At 46.0% G+C, this 13290-nt stretch overlaps 1 protein-coding gene and 1 long non-coding RNA gene across 15 annotated transcripts; both read right to left on the bottom strand.

The window, feature by feature from the left end:
• Positions 1 to 2033: 2033 nt before the first annotated feature.
• LOC127323513 (uncharacterized) lies at positions 2034 to 5204 on the bottom strand. Of its 14 annotated transcripts, none has more exons than XR_007865788.2 (6): positions 4548 to 5189; positions 4425 to 4469; positions 3795 to 3835; positions 3246 to 3341; positions 2900 to 3093; positions 2034 to 2308 (listed from the first exon to the last, which is right to left on the bottom strand). XR_007865788.2 is itself a non-coding variant. In XM_051351630.2 (6 exons), the coding sequence occupies exons 2-6, from the start codon at positions 4447 to 4449 to the stop codon at positions 2195 to 2197; spliced, it is 327 nt and encodes a 108-aa protein (XP_051207590.1). In that variant the 5' UTR covers positions 4450 to 4469; positions 4548 to 5192; the 3' UTR covers positions 2034 to 2194. The 14 variants fall into 14 exon arrangements, 2 of the variants coding, with proteins under 2 accessions (XP_051207590.1, XP_051207591.1); XR_007865789.2 differs by having other exon boundaries at positions 3246 to 3312; positions 4548 to 5188; XR_007865784.2 differs by having other exon boundaries at positions 3246 to 3433; positions 4548 to 5187.
• A 1725-nt stretch (positions 5205 to 6929) lies between these two features.
• LOC127323509 (uncharacterized) lies at positions 6930 to 8961 on the bottom strand. Its single transcript, XR_011755551.1, has 3 exons — positions 8405 to 8961; positions 8099 to 8294; positions 6930 to 7960 (listed from the first exon to the last, which is right to left on the bottom strand). It is a non-coding gene; the product is annotated as an uncharacterized lncRNA (long non-coding RNA).
• Positions 8962 to 13290: the final 4329 nt, after the last annotated feature.

Genomic DNA, 13290 nt, shown 5'->3' with positions numbered 1-13290 from the left:
TTATGTACCTACCTTAGGTAGGAATTTAATTTCAGTCTCTTCTCTTGATGATAACATGTATCAGTGCAAATTTGGCAACAAAAATTTGTTTTAAACTATTGTAATAATGATGTTGGCCTCGGTGTCAGACGAGGCAAACTACATATGTTATCGATGAATGATTATGTTTTGCATGTGAGTAATGTTTCAAATGTTGAGAAGAAATGAAAGGGTACCAGTACTTCTTCAAAATTGTGGCACTGTCGTTTGGGCCACATTTCGAGGGGGGGATGGAAAGACTTATTAAAAATGATGTACTCCTACCATTAGACTTCTCTGATGCGGCCAAATGTGTTGACTGCATCAAAGGTAAATATGCAAAAACAATTAAGAAAGGATCAGCAAGATCCACGAGTGTCCTCGAACTCATATATACTGACATATGCAGACCTCTTAATGATAAGTCTATAGATGGTTTTGATTCATTCATCACCTTCACAGACGATTTTTCCCACTATGGGTATATTTAACCTATACGTGATCGATCGGAAGCTTTGGACAAATTCAAAATGTTCAAAACCGAAGTTGAGAACCAACTGAATGCAAAAAAAATAAAGTTGTATGATCTGATCACGTGGGAGAGTATTACGGTAAACATGCTCCTTATGGTAAAATTCCAGGACCTTTTTCTAAGTTCCTAGCTCAGAATGGAATTGTTGCCCATTATTCAATGCCTCGTGAATCTCAACAAAATGGTGTGACTGAGCGCCGCAATCGCACGCTTTTGGATATGGTGCGTAGCATGCTCAGTCATGCAAGTTTAAATCTTGCTATGGATGGAGGCATTGAAGATAGCTGCACATATTTTAAATCTTGCTCTCACTAAGTTAGCACCGAACACACCTCACGAGATGTGGACGTGAAAGAAACCGAGTTTGAATTATTTACGTGTGTGGAGCTGTCCTGCTGAAGCTAGAATTTTCAATCCACAACTTAAGAAGTTAGACCCAAAAATGGTTAGTTGTTTCTTCGTCGAATACCCGCATAGGGAAAAGGGATACATTTATGTTGCCCCGGTCATACCACTAAGTACGTGGAGACCCGACAAGCGGTATTTTTTTAGGATGATGAAGTTACTGAAATAAGGAAGACTGATCTTGAGAAAAAACGGGTGTGTGCTCCATCCCCAAATATCCAAGAGGCCGTTCTACCGATGCAGAAGAGAATCACTTCTCATGTTGAGACTGAACCTCACAGTTCAGGTCCTCAACCTGATGTTGATCCTGAAACTAATGATAATGGAAATCCAGAAGATGAAGAAAATCACCAATCGGATATTGAAGAAGATCCTCATAATAATGATCCCCCTCCACCACCATCTCCTATGAGAAGATCACATCGAGAAAGAAGAAAAGTCATGTTAGATGATTATATCACTTGCATGAGTGAGGATGTTTGCATGAGTGAGGATGTAAATGATGTAGGAAAGGTGGAGGGTCCAACCTCATACAAAGAGGCCATTAAAAGTTTGAATTCGTCCAAGTGGCAAGTTGTGATGGAAGAGTTGAAATCTATGGGCTCTAATGATGTTTGGGACTTAGTAGAAGGTTCATAATGGTGCCAAAAGGGTAGGCTGCAAATGGATCTACAAAACCAAGTACGACCCCACCACAACACTAGAACCCCAACATACAAGTTGGCGGGAAAGCCACGTTCACTGACAGAAAGTTGCTCAAAGTCCGGTCGGCAAAGGTCTTTCCCGACCGATTTTCCTATGCAGACCAACATTCTGTCATTAGTCTAAAGTTTCCCCGACCAACATATTTTTTTCCCGACCAACAATTATTTCCCAACCAACATTCATTTGCCAACCCACAATCTGATGGTATTTTACTTGCCGACCAACAATCCATTGGCCATGCGTTGAACCTTTCCTAGCAATATGAGGGTAATAGTTTCACCGACCAACATTTCCATCACAGCCAAATAATCTCATTTCACATTTACGTATTTTTAGATCCTTGAAATTTGCCATTACAGACCAAGCATCAACATATTTCACAGCAAGCATACATTCAAATTATCAAAACACATATCCTCCTAAGGATTATTAAAACACAGCTGATACTTCTGCAACAAGTCTCACACATACACATGTTCAGATGTTCTCAACATAATTACGAGGTCTACAAAAGAATAGCTGCAAGGTGCATGTTCAATGAAATAGAATGTACACAAAACATCCAGTTGAAGAGAGCCACTGCCTACTTGGTGGAATATATGTTGCGACCCAAATTTCACATGATAATTCATTCTTTGAAGAGGACGCCTGTACACAAACAGAACATACAAACAGATGAGATTGGTGGATGGATGCACATTTTCGTAACTGGGTATTCACTTAGATGGTGGTCAAAATCCAATTAAAAGCTAAAGTCTCAGTAGATAAAACTGCATCAAAGAATTTTACCTAACAAAACGAAAGTTCGCAGTAGCGGACACTTTCTTCACTTCTCGTGCATATGCAGGTGAATTCAAATACTACACTCGCTAGTCAATGACTTTTGGAGTATTTAACTTACTTGGACTGACTATGTGAGGTCATGGGATACTAAAAAAACATTGCAAGATACATGGCTGTACTGGTGTTCACTTATCACATGCAAGAAAGTATCGACTCCTCACAGTAAGCCGAACAAACACTACTACTAAGAGATAACTGAATTAGCCTATGAAAAATAACGATTCAAGTATCCAGTATTTTACAGCTGTGTTGAATTATGTACATCCATTCATTTGTTTCTACAACAATCAGTTTTGTATGATCAAGCTGCCACACTAATGAGAAAGCAATATCTAATTCACTTCAAAGATCAAGAACTTCAAAGAGGAATAATGGAGAAAGAAGTTAAGAACTAACCTCTAGTTGGAAGGGCCAGAAGAGGCATATCCTTCTCTGATTTGTCTCTCTAAATAGCCATTTCGCTATATGTTCCACATCTGAAGAGTGTAGAACTTTCAAAAATGTGCATTACCACACACCAGGCTGTGGATGTTGTATGCATTTCGCTTTTGATATTATAAAGAAGCTTGGTCATTTCCACTGCATAACCACTTTGAAAGAGCAGGAATGTTACTATACATCTAATTGATGGTTGTTCAATTCAACACATGTCCGGCTATACTGATTTCCACAAGATAACATACATTTATGGAAATTTACATGCAGGTGCTATGACAGTGTAATTTAGAAAATATTTACTAACCTGCAAGAACAAGGAGGTTTCTCTCAACTAGCATGCTTCCGTCCAGAACAACAAGTTGGCAACTTCGCTACAGGAATAATCAAACAAAGATCGAAACTATTGTTGACTTCAGATGTTGCCATCTCTCCACTGACTACTACAAGCTAATCACCAATAACAACGCCTACAAATGTGTAGAAAGTAGCATGCTACGAGCAAAAGAAATATCAAAGTCAATTTATCTTCAGACCTTCAGAAAACTCATCAAAACTGACAGGTGTTGACAAGCTCAGTTTATCTTCAGACATTCAGAAAAATCATCAAATATCTATTTGGAGCCATCTTGCAATATATCATGAAACAAAGAGTTCAAGAGGTTCTGCCATGCTCCAGGTCTCTAGGTATTTCAAAGGCACCAAAGTGATAATTGTAATAGAAAAGACATGCAACCACAATTAATCATAAAGTACCAATTTTATTTCATAGAACCAACTCATGACTATCCTACATGAAACATGTGAAGCATATATACATAATCGATAGAAACAGTGATATCATTTGCATAGGTACCTGCATCTTTGAGTTCCATTTATAACTTGCATTTACTTGATCTGCAGCGAACAAAAGAACACTAATATGAATAATGACTTTTGGAACATGTGGTTGGATGCAGAGATAACAACTCCATGACGGCTCTAATGAAAAAACAAGTACTTGCCAATGCTAATAACACTAGCATTCTACAAAACTGACCATAAAGCAGTCAAGCTATTAACATTATTATAACTAGTGCTGAGTCTGAGATTTAGTGCAGTCAAAAGGTAGTATACTTGAAATATAAGTAGAGCATAAGCATATAAAATATATGCAGTGAAGGATTTTCAAGCTTGGAGTGTCTTTACTCACATACAAAAAGGCAATATTCTAAATCTGAAATATTTTGCTAGAAAAGAAATGGTACTACAAAGGAAAATACTTCTACTATAAAGGTATATAGAAGTGAATAGGATTTTTTTGCAAAACGGATATAAAATTCAGCTCGTCATGAAAAACTGAAATAGTGCAAAAATACATCTAGAGATCTAGACATGTGGAAAAGTTGTACAGCTCATACACATACTTCAGTATTAAAATTATCATATAACGAGCAAGTTACATATATAAACATCTAGAGATGTGGAAAAGTGGTACGGCTCATACACATAGTCCATAATAAAAATTTCATCGACACTTCTAGAACATCCCCTGTCAATCGTTTACAACTCCAGATCAGGAAAAAAAAGGTGGATGTGGTCATGTGGAGCTACAGATCGGGGCACTTACCTTGGTTGGGGAGATGCTGCAGATCCGGAACGGCGGCTGTAGATCGGAGACATGTGCTTCAGTTCGACGACGTCACACAGACGGTTGGCCAGCGGTGTCCTCTGAAGGCCGATGAGCCGCGGTAAATTGGGAACCACCGTGGCAGCGAAGGAGGGTTCACCTGCAGAGGGAAGGGCGGCTGGGTAGGGGAAGGAATATCGAGCTGGAGAGGCTGAGTAGGGATGGGGACGCAGAAGCGGCATGGAGCCGGGTAGCGAAGGTGACGGCATGGAGAAGGGTGGCGGCGCAGGGTTAGGGTTGAGCAGATGGGGAGCGAACAGATAAATGCCGCCACGCTTTATTTTAACGCTAAATCTAATTCTTGCCTGCGCACGTTCGCGCACGTTCTGGAGTTACGGAGTGCTCACTGGTCGCTACCGTCCGATCTGATTTGTGTGGATGTGGGCAGACGCGAGTCGGTGTGGGGACCAACTTGGCTCCATGTGTTCACACGTTAAGGGAATCTCCAACCCGCCGACCCAAACGGACGTACTGGGCCGTCCGTTTTGGGCCGTTTGCGTGGCCGCCCGGACACGCGGACAGCGCCCCGTGTCCGCGTGTCCGTTTGGGTCGCACGCGGCGCCCAACGCGGCGACCCAAAGAGACGCCACGTGGTTCGTCGTCTTCGTTGCGCCGCGCCATGGCAGCCTCGACGGACGACCATGGTGGGCGGTGGAACGCGCGAGAAAGATCCGCGCGCACCAAGGTTCCCGCGCGCAACGCCATTGGCGCGCGCTCGCGCCAAATTTCCCGCCGCACCGGGCTATAAAAGACGGCGGCGGTCTCACAGACCGCATCATCACCGTTCTCTCCCTCCACCTTCTCCGCGCCATGCCGCGCACCTGCAGCCACGTGGGCCAAGCTCTCCCTCGCCGCCCGGGCCAGGTTCCCGCGGAGCGCGAGCGCGCCCGAGGCGCGCGGAAGGAAAGGAGGAGGATGAAAGACTCCGCCGCCGCCGCACCACCCAGCTCGTAAGCTGGAGTGGAATCCTCACGCGTACAGGCCGCCCGCGTCGAGTGAAATCCACGGCCCCGACGGCGAGCCGGCGAGGCCGCCGGCCCCGTACGTAGTAGGATAGAAGTAGTAGTTTAAAAAAATTGTAATGGATTCTTTTAAATGAAAACAAATGTTTATGTCTATGACACGCGGGCCAGGGGCGGACAAGGGGCGGACGCGAGCGACCAGCCTTTCGCGTCCGCGGCCACGCAAACCCGGCCGAGAGTTTGGCCGGGTTTGCGGCGGTCCCGACGCCGCGGCCATCCGTTTAGGGATGGGTCCTTGTGACTGGCGGGTTTTGTCCGTGGGACCCCGCATCCGGACGCGCGGGCGCGGGATGGGTCGCCCCGTTGGAGATGCCCTAAGGAGTCCTGCAGCGTCACATGCCTCGTGATCTCCTTTCCCCTCTCTCTCAATCCCACACACAAACTACACGGGAAAAATCAATCAGAGCAGAGGGATGCAAGGACTACGAGGAGCAGGTCGCTTGGCGGCGGCGTTCGCTCTCGGCGAGCCACCTCCTGTTGCGGCGGCGGGGAAGAGATCTTGCGGGGGATGGAGCAGACCTCGACGCCGGCGCTGTAGCTCGCATCCCGGTTGCGCAGGGCAGACCTCCGCGCTGGCGCCGCAGATCGCGTCGTGCCCGCGCGAGGGAAGAACTTGGAGCCGGCGCTGCAGCTCGCGTCCCGGCCGCGCGGGGTAGACCTTGACGCCGGCGCCTGCGAGATGCAGCTCGCCCGTCCATCTGGATCCCTCCCGCGCGGGGGAGACCTTGACGCCGGCGCCAGCGAGATACAGCTGCCGCGTCCATGTGGATCCCGGCCGGACAGGGCAGTTGAGCCAGCCGCCAGTTTCCTCGTCTACATGGCAAACATCGGTACCAACGTATGGAAGATGAGATGCGTCGTTTCACTCCAACAACCTACAGGGCGGTGAGATTCTCAGTTCGGGCCTAGTAGTTGTATTGTATGAACTCTAATTGTTGATGAATAGATAGCCATTCTTTCCACATCCAGAGTTATGGAGGATGTAACAAGAGTAATTTTATACATCTAGAATTTGTGAAAGGATCCACTAAGATTAATTTTGTACATCCAAAATTGTGGAGGATATATCAATAGTAATATTTCCCAAATTTTAGATGTAACTTTTTGCAACTATATGTATTTCTACATGTTTTTGTACATCCAGAATGATGAAAGATTTAGGTGTGTATTCTCCCAAATCTATGTGTAACTTGTTGCAATTGCATGTATTTTTTATCATTTTTGTACATCCAGAATGATGGAAGATTTAGGTGTATTCTCCCAATTTTATGTGTAACTTTTTGGAATTGCATGTATTTTTTAATCATTTTTTACATCCAGAATGATGGAAGATTTAGGTGTATTCTCCCAATTATATATGTAACTTGGTGCAATTGCATGTATTTTTTTATCATTTTTGTACATCCAAAATGATGGAAGATTTAGGTGTATTCCCCCAATTCTCTGTGTAATTTATTCCAATTGCAATTGTATGTATTTTTTTATTATTTTTGCACATCGAACTTGGAAGTGTACTAGTATCAATGTTTATTTCATACGAGGATGCGTCTCTCAGAAATATAATTTCTGCAACTAACAACTGGGTAGAGTTTTCAAATATAAACACCATCTTTTCTTTTACTCTACACTCGTCACTAATTTTTATAGAACATGGGTTGAACGTTGCGTTTGACTAGGAAGGTTAGGCACAGCGACACGCCGCGCCCGTGGGACGATATTCATGGAATTACACAGTAGATAGACTGTGGGGAAAAAATAGAACTTAGTACAACATGGAGAAAGTGCATGAAATAAGTAGCCGTAATTAGAGAAATTGTAAGCCAATAGAAAACATACAAAGTAAACAGTTGTAACACCTAAATTTTCTCTGACCGATATAGTAGGCTATGTTAAACCAGAGAAAACATGAACTTCTTTCGACGGAAGAGATTATAACCATAAGCAATAATACAACAGGTGTTACAAATTAAATCTAACAGCCATCATACAACACATGTATAGACTAATCATAGTAGTGTCTAAGCAAAGTACACTAAGTCTAGGACAGCAGCAGCCTCTATAGATACATAAGTACTGGAAATCTGCATTTACCATCAGTGGAGACTTGGGTCAGATCCGTGAGATGTGGCTGTAGCGCTTAGATGCAGTCTGTGGATGGTATGGTTGCAATTGGCACCATCGAGTACATTAAAAATATAGTAATTGTATTGGCAAGATATGTCATATGAGGTATTAATTGTCATTTGTTGGAGTTATGTTCGCCTTCACCAAAATAAAAGGACTTGGCCGACAGTAGAAGACTGCTTGATCCGCAAAAGAAGTATGCTTTATCTGCTTATGGAACAAAAGTATACGCTTTTTCAGGGAAATACTGGCACGGAGTACTAATTCGCTGGCTAGTAGCATGTAGGTTGACAGACAAAAAAAAAGGCAAGAAACTACTCTGCACTGAAAACTCCCACAACAAACCTGACGGATGCACCAGAGATGACCAAACATTGGGAACCTCCTCCTCATGGGTGGCTAAATGTATAGCTTTGTTTCTAACAACAACAATGGAGCTACAGGCGTGGAACTTCACGACGAACTGGGCAAAACAATAGTTGTTGAAGGCAGTGTTTTGAACAACTGCAACAGCGCTGAAGAAGCTGAAGCCCTGGCCTTTCTGCATGGAATGCACCTTGTAAAAGAGCAGATATCGGAACCTCTTATTTTTGAATCAATTGCGCCTCAATCGTTAAAGCTGTACAAAGCGGATGCAACACGCTATCGTACCTGAGGGGTATATTGCATGAAGTCAGAAACTGTATGTCTGATAAGCAGAACTGGAGTTGTGTTTCAGCTAAAGGAGTGCAAAACAATGTTTCCCATGACTGTGGCTGGACATGGAGCAATGAGTTCCCAGAACCGATTAGTAAGGCCTTTTTCCTTAGACTGTAACCAACCGTATCACTTCTCTGAATAAAATCATCCCTTTTAGCCCTCAAAAAAATACTGGCAAGGTTGCAAGACAGATCAGTTAACTGAACTTGAGCAATCTAAGGGAACACACACAACTGAACCATGTTTAGGTGTCCACTCTGTTAGTTCAATTCCTCCACCGTTGATCCATTGTTCAAATTACAGACAACATTTATGCGAAGACATGAATGGGTAATCTTGGGAGAAATGTAGCAGAAATGCATTATCATTTAGCATCTTCACTCGAGCAAAGTGTGTGACATCAAAATTCCTCTTTACAAAGAAAGGCATGCTCGACAATAGACTGATATTTGCTGATCAAAAAAGTAATTTCCCTGAGAAGTTAATACGATTAAGAAAATCAACATCTAAAGTAAGTTATGTTGCTTGCATAGCCCAGGGTTTAGCACCTGAACCTCATCGAGTAATTAAATATTTCTTCAAGGGTAGCCCGATATTTATCTATATTTAAATATTTTCTGAATATCTTTCATGAAGCTAGCTGTTTTTCATATATATATCATTTGACAATCTAGCCATTTCGTATCCTCTGTCAATATTATTGTCCTTCACCAACTATGTCAGTTATTTGTCAACTAATTGATTTTTCTCTTCAAATTTGACTTCACCCATCTGTAGAATATAACATGTAACTTTAAACGGAACATTATGACTTGTAGCATTAATTTCTAATTTGCGGATGGTAAAAGTCTCTACTGTACCTGGTGGCATAAACTATAACTGCAAAAGGAATTTAATTTCTTAATTGCATATATTAGAAGTATATGCGCTCCCTGTTATAAATAAACTACTACAAAAAAAACTACTTAATGCAAATGTAGTCGAAGTTGCTGCATTAATTATCAAAGGGAACGTTCGTCTCTTGAGTCATTCAAATCAATACATTCTATTTATGTACCTGAGATTCAGAACTACATGACTTTTACCTGACATAGGGAGGCCAAAAACTCCATGCCACTGTAAGCTCCCCTTCTAGAGACTCAGCTGCCCATTGAGTATCGCCCATGTGGGACGCCGCAGCAGGACCCTCATTAGACTGCAGTAGAGTGGCTTGGAAGTTGGAATCGACGGTGCACTCACAGATGAGGAGAAGGCGGTAGCAGTGCCGGCTGTCGAGCAACCACATGCCGGAGCAGCCGCGAGGTTGATGATAAACAGCCAAATGCTTGACCAGCCGGTGAGATGGAGTGATGTCGTCCAGGTGAAGAGCTGCAGCTCATCCACCGGCCATGCAAGAGATCGGTCAGAGGAGGCTTGCGGCAATGCACGTGATGGCGGTGCGAGAGGCCGGCCTACAAAACAGAAAATGGAATCAACAACACACATTGATCAGAAAAAAACACCCAGGAATAATGTCCATAACAATCATTATACAGTAATCTTTACCTGAACCGAGAGAAGCATCTATCAGTCAGCCGCCAGCAGCACGTTCAGAACCTGCACCAGTTTCTCCCCGTTCAGAGCGCCACCCAACGCCTTCTTCTCGCTGGAGCTGAAAACCACCGCTGCACCACCGCGCCTCCGCCACACGCTGCAGCAGCCCCACGGCGGCCGTGCTACCAACAAAGGACGTCAGGCGCAGCGTCAAGGACCTCGGCTGGCGCGCAAACCCCGCCGGGTCTGTCGTCTCCGTCCGCGCTAGGACCACCCCTGACCCTCGCCACCACCCCCATAGCCCTGGCGCTGCAATCTCCTGCGGCGGTTGGCGTGTTGGGGAAGAGGAAGGCCCAGAGGAAGGGGGCGATTATAAGGAATTCGAGGGGATGGAGCAATTGCATCTGCCCACATGGACCGCCGGCGCGCCCTCCGCTGCATCGCTCGTGTCCGCGCACATGAACTGCCTGCGTGCGGCAACCTCTGGCCATGGTGACGCCGCCATGGCCCTCAAGTGGATCCGCGACCAGCTCGTCCTCGCCCTTTTGCGCCGCCTGGCCTCTGGCCGGCAACAGAGGAGGTCGACCCGGAGGATTGTGGCTCTAATGGAAGCCCCGGTACGTACGACGGCTAGCGAAGTAGAGGAGGGCGCGACTGCAGCGGTGGACGGCGATGGCGTCGAAGCGGGGTGGCATCGAGGATGGTGGACTGGCGGAGGCGTGCGGTGCTAGGAGAAGGGGAAATTTGCTCAATTTGCTGAGGAGTGGCCTACCTCGATTGTTTCATGGTGGAGCCCACTTTCTAACATCACCGCTTTAACTAAACGCTATCCTTTCCCTCAAAAAAAAAACTAAACGCTATCCAAGAATTGACGAACCGAGAAGGAAGGGTAGATTGAGGAGCCTACGCGGCAACCCACAATTGGTGGAAAAGAATGCATCTACAGTTACCACTACTAAAACGCTGAGGTTAAAGCAAAAATGATGCGGGGTGGCCTTCGGTCACCTCCACACCAAGACCAACAAGTCCCCCAAGTGGACCGATGACACGAGCCCGAGTCAAGGCTCTACATGATGAGGTGAACTCGCTCCTCACCACCCTTGATCTTGGTACCCCTTTGGATGGATTGCTACCTCATGCCGACGTGCTATGTGTCATTAGGTACAAGGCGCATCAAGACCCCGGAGAGGAGGAGACGCCAAGGTCAAGGGAGGGAGAGAAGCAGCTGGACATGGAGATGATCATGAAGCCGAAGCCGACGTCGCTCGAAGCGCTCCAAGGAAGAGACGGACGCTGGCCGGTCCAGGACCCGGTCAGACCGGACCTACAACCGGACGCCCCGGTCACAGGCCCGGTCAACCGGGCGCAAACCGGGCCAGCTCCCTCGTACCGGACGACGACCGGACCCAGGACCGGAAACTTCGCAGTTTCCCGGTTTGCGCCCGGTCAACCGGACCCTTGACCGGACGACCCGGTCACAGGCCCGGTCAGACCGGACCCATGACCGGACAGCCCGGTCACAGGCCCGGTCAGACCGGACCCAAACCGGATCTGACGGGAATGACCCACCAAACTGCCTTAACTTATCCATTCGCGTACCTGTTCGCCCTTGCTGGCCATGTGTGCCTATATAAGTAGCTGGGACCCCTCCTTTACTCTTTAGACTTGTTTTGAACTCAAACCTACCTTTGAGCTTAGTCTCCCTTGGGTATCATCCCTCTGTAATCAAGGCACCTTGGTTGTTGACTTTGATCTTGTTGAGTGAGATTCTAGTACAAGTTACTCTCTCTCCCTCACCAAGTTCTTCCTCTCCAACCCCAATCTCTCTCCGGGAATTCTGCCACGGCCTCTTCCTCGGAGATTCTATTGGCGTGGTCCATCGAGCCACGGAGGTAAGCATCGGGTGTATCGGGTTGGTGTGCGTGCGTGAGTCTCGGAGTTCCTCGTGTTCGTCGTGTTCTTCGTGTTCCTCGCATTCTCCCATCTCTCCCCTTGGTTTCGAAGTCAATCCGCGAGATCGGGCCACACACGGGGTCTTAGACCTCATCATATGGTATCAGCAGCTCTTGGTTACCGCGGATTTGACCTTCCACCCACCCGATTTCGTTTCTAGAAAATTTTCCAAAAAATCCCCCAAAAAAAAATATAGCCCCAAATTGCCTCTTGACCGATCTGTGATTTGGTTGCGTTTTGAGTGGTTTTGATCCGTGGATCTGGTGTTGTTGTGCTTGATCTACTATTTCCCCACCTTTGAGCCTCCAATTCCATCGTTTCCCTTCGTTTTGGTCGATTTGGTTTTGGTTTGGGGAAGAACAGGAGAGAGAAAGCTCCAAATCGTGAAACCCGGTTTCGACCCGGTCAACCGGGCCACAGACCGGACGAGCCAGCCCAGAACCCGGTCGACCGGGCGGCAACCGGACAGGCCGGTCCAGGACCCGGTCCAATCGGACCCCAGACCGGGCGCAGCAACGCGCCCCCTTCGACCTCGTTTTCCGGCGATCACCACCACCACCACCACCATTATCGCAGGTATAACTTGCAGCTTTCACCTTGTAACCCCTCTTCCTTTTGCGATCGATCCCATCGAGCATTGCTTGTCTAGTGTTGCGAGACATTGCACGTGGCCCCGCATTGTGAGGTGTGTGTGTCGCGTTGAGTAAGGCATCCAAGCAAACACTCGTGTGGCAAGATAGCAAAAGCGAGGCTAACGCTAACATAGTGCGTGAAAAAGCCCCAAAAACACAAAAAGAGTGCGAGTAGCACCATACATCCATACATCCATACGCCCATACATACAAAAGTGTCCACGTGCCACCAAAGATACAAACGAGTGCAAGTGCCACCATATACAAAAGAGAAAAAGCTTTTAAGCAAAGAGAGATAGGAGAAGAGAGGCCGCGTGTGAATCTTGTTGTCTCTTCCTTTGCAACCGAAGCTTTGGCTCTCCTTGTGTTAGTGTGACACCGAGCACTTATACATACACTTTTCCGCTCACTTTTGGTTGCACTAACCCCGCTTATCTCGTGTGTGTGTTCCACAACATTTTCCGTGTTTATAGTGATCTTCACATTGACATTTGGATTTTTGGACCTCATCCACTTTTAACAACATACTCGATCTTGGATTTGTCATTTGGCTTTCCACAACACTCGCCTAACACCATATTTGCTAGCTTTTGCGTGTGGTCTTGCGTGTGTTCCCGATACACTTGATCTTGCTTTCGGCTTGGTGGATTGCCTCAATACTATCTTACCTTGGTAAGAGTGCGAGGTAGTCTCCTTCCACTAACATACACAACATAGTTC

This window comes from Lolium perenne, chromosome 3, assembly GCF_019359855.2.
Source record: "Lolium perenne isolate Kyuss_39 chromosome 3, Kyuss_2.0, whole genome shotgun sequence".
Lineage (NCBI taxonomy): Eukaryota > Viridiplantae > Streptophyta > Magnoliopsida > Poales > Poaceae > Lolium > Lolium perenne.
This window is presented reverse-complemented; position numbering and strand designations above follow the sequence as displayed.